This window comes from Hippoglossus stenolepis, chromosome 10 (assembly GCF_022539355.2).
Source record: "Hippoglossus stenolepis isolate QCI-W04-F060 chromosome 10, HSTE1.2, whole genome shotgun sequence".
In the NCBI taxonomy this organism is placed as follows: Eukaryota; Metazoa; Chordata; class Actinopteri; order Pleuronectiformes; family Pleuronectidae; genus Hippoglossus; species Hippoglossus stenolepis.
Window position 1 is genome coordinate 14,151,310 of NC_061492.1, and position 14,682 is coordinate 14,165,991.

Below are 14,682 nucleotides of genomic sequence, written 5' to 3' on the forward strand. Positions count from 1 at the left end.
CCAGCTTTATTTATGAAGCATGTAAGAAAACAGTTTAAACCGAGAAAGCACCAGTTGAAGACACATTTCAAGCAAAACAAAACAAAGCAGACTGAAAAGAGGAGAGTAAAAGAGGTAAAATAAATAAAATAAAGGATGGATATGTATAAAAATGTCCCCAAAAAAATCTGCTGAAAGAGAAAAAATACAAATAGAATAGATAGAACTGTGTAAAATACGAAATAAAATGTAAAGTAGCTTAGTTGAGAAATGTGTGAATAAAAAAGTTTTCAATCTGGTTTTAAAACGTGTAATGGATTCCTAAGACCATCAGGCAGTTCTAGTTTTTTTTATATATATAATTTTATTTTAGTTTAGAGATTGAAGATTCAATTACCCAGAATAGAAATACATTTAGTAACCACAGCTCTGATGCACCAGAAAACCCAGATTTCTTTAAATGCATCTTCCATCATTACCACTATGTTTAACAAGAACTGGAACACAGTGATTATCAGTAATTCATCAATACTTCCTGTCCGGAGCTGTTTGTGTTTCCCAGTGATTATTGGATGGGACTCGCTCCTTTCTCCTGATTGGCGTTACCATGGTGAGCGTTGCTATGTGACGCTCCGTGTTATATCCAGGAAGACGCTGGCCTCATCCAGGCGAAGCAAAGAGGGGAGAAATGGAAGATAACTTCCAGTTGGGAGACGCTGGAGCGGTGAAAAATGTGAGTGAGTGCGCAGTAAGGAGACGGGGACATGCTTAGCTACATGGTTAGCAACATGGTTAGCATGAGCTATGTGGGCTGTGAGTGGAGCTGAGACCACAGCGGTGGTACCGTGCGGCGAGGCTAGTGCTGTGCCACTTAGCTCTCAAGCTAATGTGAGCCTCAGCGTTAGCCGTCCAGGGAGTGAGGTAGCTTCTTAGCAGCACGCTAGCAGCAAAGAGACACTGTTATTTGTCACCTTTAGAGCAGCAGCAGCGATAATGTCTGTCTGTGAGTGTCCAGCTATAAACGGAGCTAACATTAATTAGCCCCACTAGCCGAAACTTCCCGACATGCACAGCTCAGTGTTTGTTTTGGTGATGCAGAGTGAACAGTGGGACTTTCTGGATGTCTGCAACTACTCTATCGTAAAGCTAGTTCAAATACTCTTCTTTCTGTTTGTTGATCATCACGTTAAACACATTTTGAATGACACCTAACTTCTGCAACGCTATATGTGATTTCACAGTTCCCTTAAAGACGTGTACGGTTGCACACAGAGAAATGTTGTAGTCAGGGACATAACGTTTTAGTGAACAGTGATGGATTTCAAAATGGACACTCAGCCTTTTCTTCACCAATATTTAAAAATTCCCTCTCCAGTTTGATTTGACATTATTTAAACATAGTTCTACATTAGGCTCTCCACTGGCTCTTATAATGATTTATGCTTGTCTTACATCCCTTCCTACCTTGGCAGCTGTTTCTCCAACCAGTGGCACTCATTTCTTAAGATCACCTTAAAATGTGTGATCCCATTGATCCCACATTACCCTCAATAGAAGCACAGGTTCCACCTACACTGAGATAACTGAGGATTTATCAGTCAGATTCGAGGTGCTTCACTACTATAACGTGATAGGAACTTTTTAGATTAAAACACCTGCCAAGCAAAATCACATAACGTCTTCTCCATGTTGAAATGTCCCCAGGTTGCAAAGTCTGGACGGAGAGCTCGCCTCACCGCAGATCAGTCTTCGTTCGAGGATTCTCGCTCCATGAGGAAGTCCTCCACCGCTGCTTCAATGGGAGATGTACGTGATAATGTGATAACGCACAGTTGCATGTTATGATTTCACCTCACGATAAGCATCAATATGCATTTTGGTTTTTGTCTCATTTGTTAATCAAAGGATGAAGACGAGGTATGTAGCAAGAAAAAAACCCGCGACCTTGCATGGCTTTTTGTTGCTGCTACTCCAGACATCAACTTTATACCATTTACTGTCATCCTAGATTCATTAACATGACTTACCATAATTGTTTGCCTCAGTTTAGTGAGCTCAATTTGACCTACTGAGATTCTTTACATCTCACATAACTGCAGGTACACACCAACTAGACACACATGGTATAAAGTTTTGACGGAGTGCTTATTCATGCAGAGACATTTGATTTACTGTTTTCCTCTTTCGGAAGGTTTTAAAGTTTACACAGAAGCTCTTCATTCATACTTCTGTGTGTATTGGATCTTCTGTGCTTGCATGAAGTGTTTTCAAGCTTTATTTCATTCAAGCTCTAAAACCCTTTTTAAACTCAAGAGACACACAATACTGTAAATCAAATCTTACACGTTTTAATACAAGCAAATTATATCCTGAAACATCCTGATGACTTTACCATAAATTTTCACAAATCCTCTCCGGAAGCTGTGCAGAAATGTCGTCATACATTTTTCTGAGTGACCCCTGCCTCTTGAAACATGTTGGATGGAAATGATGCTACATTTAGGCTAAATATAGGGTGAAAACATATGAGAAATGTCGGAGCAGAAGTGACAGTTGAAGTACTACAAATAATCTAACTTCACTATAACTGGTATTTATGGAATCGGTCACATCCCCTGGATTGGCAAACTGTAAACCAGCCAACATTCCCGAAGCCAAAAAATGTCAGCAATGCTCTCGCTTTAGGCTAATCTTCCCAAATTAGGCCAACTTCCCTAATGTATGAACCAGTATTCTCGCGCCCTCTCTGACCTGTTGTGCACATGCAATACATTTTTCCAGAGTGTCGTGCGACTGGGTGGGTTTATTTACAGTCTTCGTTTATCAACCCCCGGCCTCTTCTGTCTAAAATACCCAACTGATTGGTCACATTCCAGACATCCTTTTAAACAAAGACTCAATTGCTTTTATGGGCTCGTAGGGTTTGGCCACCATCAGTTCCTTGCCCCGGAGACCATTAGAAAATCCTAAATTAGAAACCACATGGGTCAAACTAATTGCCTTAACAGCCATAACTATTTTACTACAGCTGTGAGGTTCATATTTGGTCATGCAGAAACGGAGGCACACATTTGTTTTGTTTCTCACCACACTTATCGTCCTTCTCATATTTGTTGAGTGAAATAATGTCAGATGAATTCATTACACTCAAAGTCACTTGACCATATTATCTTGTCTCGTGAAAATCGGTTGTCATCATAAACATGCATGTAAACATTAAACGCCGGGGATTTCACATCACTGGAAGGAATTTCTGCAAAGTTGCTTAAAAAAGCCTCAGTTGTCATTATTGTAATCAGTTCTTGGTTTTAATAAAGAGACAGTTATTAATTACACGAATTGAATTGAGCTTGTTCGGCCTCAGCTCTTTTGATTAATGGTAATAAAGAGCGGAGCAGTGTGGGCTCCCTCTGCCCTGCTTAATGATGACATTCGGATTTAGTAATGGCTTTGGTGACGGAAGCAGCCCTGAAAGATGATTTCTTCTTTCATCATAAACGAAAAATCACGAGCAATTTGTTCTCTGCAGACTCAATTTAGTAATGAGAAATGTCGGGCATTATTTTTTCCTCCTTTCTTTCTTTCTTCTAATTCATTTGTCTCGTGTCCACCCCTGTGCACTCTGAGGAATTCATTCATTCATGTGCCGGTCTCAGGCTCCCGGTCTCAGGATTGAGATGCTTACTGAGTTTACTATTTTCAGAATCAAAGAATGAGAGGGAGAGGGTCATTTATTTTTTATTTTTACAGTGAATCTATTTAAGGGTCAGACTTACAGGCCCCAGGCAGTTCCCACGCTCTGCTCCATATGTTTTGGTGTATTGAAAACTATAATAAAAAAACAATGGAGCGCGTAGAGATGGTGGTGCTGCACATACCAGGCATATTGTTTATTGTACAAGAGCTTTTTCTAGCTTTTTGCTTAAATATTGGAGTTCAAGATTTAAGTAGATATTTGGGTTAAGCCAAACATTTATTAGGACAATTAAACATACTCTTGCCTTTTGCATTCATGCTCTTAAGCTTTGGCGTCTGCTTTTCCTCTTTGGGTCCTGATTTTCTGTTGTAGACAAGAGAGCCCCCTACTGGCAAATGTCAATTTTTAAAAGCTCACAACAATAGTCATTTATTCTTGTCTCTTGTATATACATTTATTATCTTCATAAAGGCCTATTTTTTCAAATTCTTTCATTAGGAGTAACGCCTTGTCATGCATTTACTAAGAAATAGAGTAATGAAAAAAGCAACATACAGACAGGAAACAGAAAAAAACAGTTAATAACAAATCACTATATCAAGTTAATGTTGTTTAAAAGAAGTGTGACACAATTTAAGCTATATTCTATACATACATAGGTATAATAACATCAGAAAAGCTCACAAACATGACTTTTGGGTCTTTTGTGTGAGTTAGTAAACATCAAATGAAGCTGTTTGCTATTAAAGGTGTCTCTTCCTCCAGGCCCCCCCTCCTAAACCGGCTCGGCGGCAGGGTGGCTGGGCAGAAGAAAGCTCCGGGTCTGGATCAGCCAAGTACGTATCTTCACGTTTCCCCCACCCCGCATCTCCCGTGGCTGAACTGAAGGCACGGACCTCAAGCCGTGGTCCTGGGTTATGTGTTATTAATGAACTCTCATGCTGTTGAATGAGCTTATTTATCAGTGCGTATTTGGCACTCGGGCAGTGAATCAACAAGGTTAGAGGGAGCCTGTCTGAGCAGGCAACTCTCCATTCGTCTTCATCTGCGAGCAAGGCGGTAATTGACATGGTTAATGCATCAGCCACAGGAGGGCACTGTTAGTCAGCTAGCCACTTCATCACCGGAGTTCAAGCCACTTAATCACCCCTTACCACTGCGGTCTGCTCTTTACATGGGGAGCACAACATGGAGAATTCAAGAAATATTTGGAACAGATGGAAGCTGCTCTCCAAAAGCTTTTGGGTGCAAAGAACAAATATAAATATAAATACTGCACAAGACCAACTGAAGGTGAGACTTATTACTCCCCTGCAGAACTACCTCCGTTGTATTTCTCTTCCACCTGCCACTGTTTTTGTCTTGTCTTCAGTCTCAGTGGAGCTGAAAGCACAGGAGATGCATCGAAGTGAACAGGCCCCGCCGATTGTGTTTGTTTATTTGTGTAGTGCACGCAGGGAAAATAGCAAAACAGCAAACTCAATAGATCTTTCCTTTCTCGCAGAAGGTCAGCGTGTCGCTCCTCTGCATTTACGTAACCCGGCTTGATACCCTAGTCTCAAAGCGATTGAAATACAGGAGGTGTAAAAGGGGTTTGCACGTGCATTGATCGTCTCTAAAACAAAGTAAGTAATGGTCCCCCCTGGAACCGGCAAGGACTTTTCCCTTCAATGTCACCTCTCATGCTCAATCACCGCCATCCTCCTCCCACTAATCCCAGCGCAGAAATCCCGGGATTTGTCGATCTATCACTTCTAATTGACACTAAATGATCTGTCAGTTTATTGATGAACCTTTGAAACCAGGTTGTCACAATATATTTTATCCCTAACAACTTTTTCCAGACAGTTTTACCATGTCTATCGCTTTGCCTTACATGAGTCTTAATCAAGGGGCCTGTAATGTGTCTTAAGTGTCGCCACCCCCGCCCTCCAGACAGGACACAGTCCAAGGGCAGGCAGGTAGGCTCCCTCAGCTCCTCTTCGCCTTGCTGGACCCTCGCACCTTCGAGGCAGTCGGTCTGGGCCCAGGAGACATTGATAAGGCAGATAATTCAAGGGAAAAGATTATTGGCGAAGAATTGGTTTATAAGTTGTGTGTTTCATAATTTTCTCCTTTTTGTTTTGTTTCCTGCTTCAAAAGGACAAATTAGGAAGGTTCTAGTTACTTTGCTTGGAAAAAATATTATAATTTAAATGTTAATTTTATGTTTTTAGATTAGTCAAAGTAAAATTCTTATTTTAGAAATAAGTCCCACTGAACGTATTTATGCACAAGCAGTAAAATGTTTTCGGTGGTGAATGTCCAGCTTGGATCTGATGGTCAAGTCAAGACAATTTCTTTTTATGAAGCCCAATACAACAACATTTTCTCAAATAATTCACAATCTACAGCGTAAAAAAACCTAAAAAGGGGAAATGTCTGAAAAATCAAGAGAAGACAGATCAACTCTTTTATGTGTCCACTACATTCATTGTGTCAGAAGCTCCCGAACATCGTCATAAGTATCCATAAGATTTGAATCCCAACAATACAGCTGATCTATTAATCTAATAAACACTGGAAAATATCTGTGAATATATATTTTATATAAATCAAGTATTTGTTGAATTTTAATAAATACTAGATGTCTGTACTCCTGATTTTTGATTGTGTGAAAGTACTGGATGTATTACCTTATATAACCAGTAGGGGGCACTACTCAACCAGGAGATCAACCAAAAATAATTTAGTATCTTTAAAAAAACCTCTTATACACATTTTAGTCTACTGATCAAAACTTACTCTGCTTTGATCAGTTTCTTTTATGATGATTGATGATGGTTAAGCGATTAGCTGCAACCTAATCATGCAGTTATATGTTTCTTCTCAGATGTGACGTTCGACTGCTGCATTTCTTAATACAGACCGTGTGCTAAAAATAATGTGATGAGGTAGAGAAGAGTCCAAACATAGTGTTTTGGTGTCTGGCATCCTCTGTTCAAGCTGAGCGGTGTAAATGGAGAGAAGTCCGAAAATAGCTGCCTGATCCAGCAGGAGACGGTGGAGGAAACAGGGGAGAGAAGACAACTGTGGTCGACCCCACTGTGTCTAATATCGCAGGATTACTATAATTAGAAGTTGTCCCTTTCAGGAAGTTTTATCCAACCATTATTCTGCAGGAAGGGAAATGTCATGTTATTTAATTTGTCTAACAGTTGCTGTTTCTGCTGATTCACAGATCCTCAAGACGGCCTGCAGCTGAGGATCTGGAAGAGTAAGTTGACTCAGCCACCTTTAAGATACATATTTGAATGTTTTTCAGTGTGGATACTGATTAAATTCAATGGGAGTTCAATGTTTGCGTTTATGGATAAAAATGGGTACGTTTGCATGTTTGTAGTGAAGTGGAAACGGCGCCGTACTTTCAGATTGTCCTTTGTTGCATCTAATCCCAGCCTTCCAAGAACAATCACTTAACATGATTAAAAAAACAGCGTGACTGGGTTGTCATCACTTTTATTGCTGTTAGGAGCCAAGTTTTCCTGTTATTCCATTTTTTTCCCCATCCTCCTCCCTCGCATCCTTCTGTGACTAGAATAGACATCACCGTGAGGAGAGGCAGGTATAGAGGACGTATCCCGGGTGCTTCACTCAACGCAGTAGCCTCGACGGCTGCAGAGGCTTTTGTGTGAAACTACAGATTTTGCCCTACAGAAAAATCCCTTTCGTTGTGTCTCTGTCACGAATGTCTTGTCTTCGTAAGACTTACTCAGACGGCTGCCCCAGCTGGGTTTGTTTTTTAAAAAATTCCTAGAGGTCGTCTTGTCCAGAGCCTCCAGGTTGGTCACTCAGAAAGCGTCTCAATTCACCATCAGTGCTTTTTGTCAGAGGCCACTGTTCCAGTCAACACAAAGCACACAGAGCCAGCATCCTGTCTACCATGAGAAGAAGAAGAAAAAAAACATGCCCATGATCAAAGCAAAGTAGCCCAGGAGCCGACTCACTCACTCCCTGTGATGACCTCACCATCAGGCTCCATTTTTGAAAGCATTAAATAATTCACACTTCCTGTTTCTACAGCCGCCGCCTGCAACCACAAACTCCCCAGGGATCAGATGATGAAGGAGGTAAGAGCACCCTTGCAATCCTCCGCTCTGTGTCTCCTCACGGGTAAAGAGGAGCCCTCCTCTGCCTCCCCGGCACATTCATCCTCTGGAAGTGGAGCAGATAAGCAGGCAGTCAGATCATGCTCGAACTCCATTTCTCTTTGGATCCAGCATGGATTTGTGTGTTTGAACTCTGCCTTTGACCACAGAGTGTGTGTGTTACACTGTATAATCAAGGCCTCTTTGATGAAAATGACAAGTGCATATGTGCATCAAATGAAGTCAGATTCATAGTTGATGAAGAATATTGCGACAGGATTCAAGTGTTTCCCTCACCACCCAGAGTGACACAGTTAAACCACACACAGAGAGTCGGGCAGGTGCAGTTGAATGCAGATCTTGCGTTAACGTTGCTGCTTCGACTCAGTCACCTGAGGGCCCAACTCTGTGCGCCACAAACTCCAACTCCAGCCTGTTTTGTTCAGTTCCATTTTCCAGTGCAAAGCAGCTGAGGAATGGGTAGAATAGCCAGAGGACAGACAGGTTAGCAGCACGAGATGTTCATCTAACAACCTCATTCACATCAGTATCTCATATATTATTGATTTATAAACAGTTGATGATGGATATTTTTTTAGATTGAATTCGATTTATCCTGATCAGCAACAAAATGTATTGGATTCTTCCTTGGCCCATGTCTCATCCTTTCACCGAGTTCTGTGGAAAACTGCTTAGTTGTTTTTGTGAAATCATGCAAACAAACAACAAATAAACATAAAAAAGACAAAAAACAGACAGGCAATCTTAGCTAATCAGGACAAGTTAATTCAAGTTATTCAACTCAAAACCAAGTTATGATTATGGGATAATATTTTAAAGAATGAATTCATTTTCATAAAGTCAAATTGCTCTTTTGTGTTTTATTAAAAAAAATTCCTCACCTCTTCCTCCTCATGAGAAAATGAGGATTTTAGAAATGAGAGATTGTAACATTTAATAATCATTCAACTCTAGTAAACGTTTCACACTACCTAGCTACAGTGTCATATTGTATAGTAAATAGTATTTTATTTGCTTTTTTAATTCTTACTTGCTGGTGCGTGATGTTGAAAGTCGGACATTATCACAAGAGTATTACAAACCTGAAAACGATAAATAACAATGAATTGCAGACATAAAGTGTAGTGTGAAGGGCGCTGTGTTTTGTTTTTTAATACTCTGTTTCTGTTACATGTATGTGTACACACACATGTGAAGTGTCCAGAGGTTTGGTTCTCTTGCAGTTAATGCCGCCGGAAAGATTATTACTCTGTGGAGGGAAACCTCTTAATACAGAGCCGGAGGCAGGGGCATTGGAAATTACAGTGCTGAGGGTTAGTGAGATAGCCTCTGCCATCTTGATTATGTCCCCTACCCTTATCCCTTATGTCCACTGGCTACAAGCACAGAGCGAGAAAGAGAGAGAGAAGGCGAGCTCAGCCCCCTGCTCCCATCTCCCCATCAGCTGCCCCCACAGCCTCCTGCTGGTCACTTAAAATAGCCCCAGTATCGGAAACACTCATGTGTTTCATGTCTCAGTGTCTCACTGTCAGTCACTGATGTGTTGGATATTGTCCCATAAGCCATTTCAAATGGATTCTGTGCCTAGGTAATCATTTGCCTGGGCCGCTGCATAGTAATGCAGAGTGATGTCCTGTTCTCCAAAGTCGCTGACTGGCGTGTGCCTGCCGGGAGTACGTCTACATTCACAGCAAATTATCCCCTTTTGATATTTACATGCTTCAGCGAGGAGGCCGGACGCAAACCGTGTAATAGGGGTACGTGAGGCTCGCTCGCTGCCAGACAAAATCCACATTGATACATGTCCAGCTGAGGGGAGGAAGTCAGAGCAGGTGATGTGAGCCGTGCTGAGGGGAGACGTGTCGTCCTGATGGAGTTGCCCTTTGCATCAGAAGAAAACAGTGGCTTGTTTGCAGCTGCTTTGATGCCCTGCTTGACCTCCAGTAATAGGTTGAATTTGAAGCTCGTTTAAAAACCTTGTTCCTTTTTTCACTTAATAATAGACTTTGCATATAGACAGCATATGCCTCTGCGCTTCACACTCAACACTCATCGAGTGTGTTCATAGCACATTAGTCGCTGAAATGGGAAAAAGGGTGTGTGTGGACAGATAGACAACCCAGGAAGCTGTTTGCAAAGAGTTGGACAGCAAGGCTTTTTGATGTCATTGCACTAAGACCATTAAATTTGATTGGGGGTCCAGGGGGGACAGATTCTGCTGAACGCTGTGCTTTGTAAATGAGAGGACAAAGTGTCACCGGGGCCTCATGAATATGAAATACCCGCGCCTGCATTTATTTGGATATCAGAAACACAGATGAATCTTGTCAGCAGCTAAACGAGTGTGGCATTTTTAATTTGGTTTAATTAAAAAAGAGAAAAGAAATAAGTTATCAACACAGGGTGAGGTTTCGTAATCTGTGGAAAGTTTCTGGGTTTCGGTTTTTGACCAAGTCTTCCTCTGTCTGACAATTATGTTTTAGAATCCAAATAATTTCTCATCATTGGAACACTAACTGTCACAGAGTATAGGAATCCAGCGTCCCACCAATGATCGATACATTTCTTCAACTCCACTTTATTTCCAGGAGTTATTTTGAAGGAATGGTGACACAGATGCCGAGATATTTCCCCCCACATCAGATGCAGACTTCCATCTCTTCACCTCTATTTAGCTCCTCTATTGACTTTCCCCTCGGGGTGCAGTACTGTGGTTAGAGATTACCGACAACCCTCTCCATGCAGTCCGGCTCCCTTTTTCCTCCCACTATCTGTCTGTTCCTCTCTCTTTGTTTGCTTCCTCTCCCCCCCCTCTCTCTGTCCGTGTCACTGTCAACACTCAGCTGTAGAGCTAATAAGGATGTGCAGTCTGCTGCCTCCCAGAGAAAACATTGTACAGGAAACACTCATCACAGCCGGTTTCTAGAAGGACATCTGTGAAGTTTTTTTTCTAACTGTGCTACACAAAAATGTTTTGAGTTTCAGTTTTATTAGTCATATGTAAATAACGGTGCAATGAAATCTGTTGGACGAGAAAACAAGTCAGCTCAGCAATAGAATGATGATCCGTATGAAATAGAATATAAGATAAAAGATAAATGAATAAAGATGGGTTGAGGTATAAATGAAATATAAAACTATATACACACAAAACATGAGGATTTATTGGATTTAAGTCCTGGTTCAATAGCAGCCGTCATGGTCCACTGCCTTTTTTTATGTAAGCAGTGCAGTAAACAGTGCAGTAAACAGGAGGCAGTGCTGACAAGCAGGTAAGCAAATATGCCATGTGGAATATTTAGATACATGAGTTGAGAAGCCTGATGGACCGGTGGTTAAAAACTGTCCTGAAGCCTGGTGATACATGGGGCCATGCTCCTGTGTCATCTGTCAGATGGTATGGAGGACAATGTGTGTGTGTGCTGGGTGGCTGTGGTCCTGATGCTGTGTGCGTTCTGCAGGAAGGTGGACGGCATGCTGGATGGCTGTGAGTCTGTTGCTAGTGATGTGTTGAGCTGCCACCACTCCCTGTTGGGATTTGCCGCTGTGGGAAGAGCAGGTCTGTATGAGGCCCATCAGCGAGCTCCCAGTGGTGCACCTGGAGTAGTTACTGAGGATGCTGGTGATCGCCAAACCTCCCCAGTCTCTCAGGAAATGGAGCCGCTGACAAGCTTTCTTGAAAAAAGAGTCCTTACGTGGTGTAGTAGGATTCCTCGACCCTGAAGCTGCTGACCCTTTCTACTTCAGCATTGCCCATGTACATGATCAGGGTGTCTCCCCCTGCTGTCTCCTTTACTGATGTTGAGACATGATAAATGAAAGATCAAATATTGGGGAAAACCTTTTTTCCCCACTGATGTTTGAGCCCTTCATTTGTCTTTAGCGATACAAAATCCTTTTGATAATATATGTATATGCAAATCTCAATCAGTCTCTTTGTCTATCATTAATCTTTTTCCAACCAGTTCATCTGCACTCCTCATCGTGCCTCTCTAATTTCCCTGCTCCAGCAAATGTGCATCTGAAAAATGCTGTGAAAGTTTGCCCTGTCCTTCTTGGGAGTGGAGCCATCCTCTGTCCTGTTGCGTTTTGCCAATTAAAGTGGGTTCCCACTGTTTGAGCAGCGGGCTGGCGGCTCCTGGCACAACAGCCCCTGCCAGGCCGCACTGTGACTTCCGACCCCACACAGATGGGCCCACAAGCAAATACTCTTGCACATTGCTGGATGCCGCCCCAGTCGGAGTGGCAGAGTGGACATGGAGGTCGGCCCACCGGCCACTGCAGGTCCTGGAGGTGGGCGGCGCTGACAGGGCCCAAATGCTAAGGTAGCAGGGGGTGCTTTCTGGGGAGCCCCTGGCCAGCGGCCCTCTCACAGCAGGAAGAGCTGCCGCCTCACCTCCTGAATATTCATGGCCGCATGGCTATTGTGACAGGGCAGCTCTTATGAGGATGTAGCCAGAGAGAGGGAGGGGAGAGTGTGTTTATGTGATCTCACATAAACATACTCATGCAAAAAATATGTGTTCCTAGAAGCCATATATGGAGATTCACTGTATTTTTTTAATAAATGATTCTAGGATTGTCTCAAATTTTGACATAACTTAAGATGTAATCAGATCATCTTTAAAAAGCTATGTTTTTGTTTTTTTTTAGATATTCCAGTGATTCCAGATCTTGAAGAAGTACAGGAAGAAGACCTCACCATGCAAGTTGCAGCTCCACCAAGGTAGTGTGTGTCCTAAACTCAGTTGTCCTTTATCCTTTAGGATTCACACACGCACACATGTCCCCTGTCTCGTGTGTGTGTGAGACATTTGACCTCTGTCGGTGCACAGGGCAGATCAGTCGCTCGCTCTGGTGACTTCGATGGTCACCTGTCCTCCACTCGTGTCATTGCAGAGTCTCGCTTTATCGGCTGAAATGGAGAAATAACAGTTGGGTGTGATTTATGCAACTCCGTTACCTGGGTCCTTACTAACTGGGCCCTTTGATTTACAGGGCAGTGAGAGACACGCCGACATGTGTCGAATATGTAGCAAGGCTATGACAGCGGTGGAGGTTATTAGGCTGGGGCTTGCTCTCTGTGCGAGATAATATCCACATTGAACTCATTGTGGGGGCAATGTAGCGTGTAATGTGCAGTAAGTAGGACTGGCATGCACTGCTAGGCCCCGGCCACTTTGAGAGCCCCCCCCACACTTAATTCCAACCCACAGATAAGCAGCTGGGTTTCAATTTGAAGCGTTTACCACTTGGCAACCATCTCCTGCTCTCTGTGGTCTTAGAGCCTCAATGTGCACAAACTTCTCCACCTCCACTTCTCAGTCTTGGTTTGCTGATAGTGTGAAAGTACTGCAGTAGAGGTGGCTAGTACTTTTCTGTGATGTGTAGTCTTGATTATAATACAAGTCTATCAGTGTATCAGAGGCCTATTCTGAATTTCTGTCTTCTTGTTAGCATTCAGGTGAACCGTGTAATGACCTACAGAGATCTGGACAATGATCTGAAGTATTACTCGGCCTTTCAGACCCTAGTAAGTCAAGAACATGTATTTTTTATATATTCCTGATATTTTCACGTCTCTTTTCGTCAAGGTGGTTCATTTAATATTTCACCCCTGTTTGTGCAAGCTAAGTACATTTTTACTTCACTCTTTCTTCAGGACGGAGAGATCGACTTGAAGCTCCTCACCAAGGTTTTAGCGCCAGAGCAGGAGGTGAAAGAGGTGAGTGAGTTTTTAGTAAATATAGCTTGTGAGCTCCCAGCAAAGGCCTGTCCAGCTGTTTCTAGAGCACCAGGGGAGGTTGCCACTCTGTCTCCCAGGTAATCAAGATTTATGATGTGTACATTAACACCCTCTGCTCTCCTTCCCCGATTCTCCTCTCTTTGCTCCCTGTGTTCCCCATGCTCTCTTTCTTGGTACGTCTCCTCCTGCCTCCTAATTCTTCTTCTTCTCCTCCCTCCCTTGTCTCTGTGTTGCGCTGCAGGATGATGTGAGCTGGGACTGGGATCATCTGTTTACAGAGGTGTCCTCAGAGCTGCTGATGGAATGGGATCAAGGAGAGAATGAGGAGCAGGCTGCGTTGCCTGTAACATGAGGAGAGGAGGTTTGGACTGAGACTTTGAATGGCTCCAGTGGGAACTGGGTGAATGTCCATTACACAGAAGGGCCAGTGACTTTGGTTATATTAACTTTAATTACTGTTTGTTATCCAGGATATATATTCTGTAAAGTGTATATACAGCATTTCTTGTATTTTCCTAAATAAAGTTCACTGTGTAGTGAACAGTGCGGTGTTGTCTGACCCTGTCTTTATATAGGTTTTAGAATTTCTCCTTTTTTATTGTTTGTTACTATTTAACTTAAACAGCTAAAAGGCAAACTGCTTGTGTTTGAAAAGCCCCTGAATCAAGCTGTCATAGATAAAAAATGCCCTCCCTGTACTGTCCGCATTATCAGCAACCTCATACAAGTCCAAGGTTGATAATCAGCTAAGCTGAAATCCAGTTGATTGTCTTCAAATTAACATTCCTCATTAAAGCCCACAACCTTATTGTTATTGACTGTGCCATTGACTTTATCTTCCAGCTCTTCGATAGGAGCAACCCCTTCTTCACTATTATCTCAAATGCATTGAACAGAGTTTCCTATTGACACCTGGGGGATTAGCATACATTATACCTTTTGGATAAAGAAGAACGGCCGTGAGTCTGGTAGAAGACAACTGCTGGTGTCAGGTATGTGTTCTTTAAGGTGAAAGAACAGAAACAATGTTAAAAACTCTGTATGAAGAACAAACACTGTATCTCACACACTGGAACAAAATCGGACCTAATTGATGAAATATATTGTTTACC

General features: G+C 42.4%; 1 protein-coding gene across 2 annotated transcripts; it reads left to right on the forward strand.

Annotated features, from left to right (window-relative positions):
- The first annotated feature begins 532 nt into the window (after positions 1-532).
- On the forward strand, positions 533-14,384 carry LOC118117039 (intraflagellar transport protein 43 homolog A). Of its 2 annotated transcripts, XM_035169086.1 has the most exons (10): positions 533-712; positions 1,684-1,785; positions 1,885-1,896; positions 4,442-4,512; positions 6,897-6,932; positions 7,739-7,785; positions 12,478-12,550; positions 13,282-13,357; positions 13,487-13,549; positions 13,812-14,384. In XM_035169086.1, the coding sequence occupies exons 1-10, from the start codon at positions 668-670 to the stop codon at positions 13,920-13,922; spliced, it is 636 nt and encodes a 211-aa protein (XP_035024977.1). In that variant the 5' UTR covers positions 533-667; the 3' UTR covers positions 13,923-14,384. The 2 variants fall into 2 exon arrangements, with proteins under 2 accessions (XP_035024977.1, XP_035024978.1); XM_035169087.1 differs by lacking the exon at positions 1,885-1,896.
- Positions 14,385-14,682: the final 298 nt, after the last annotated feature.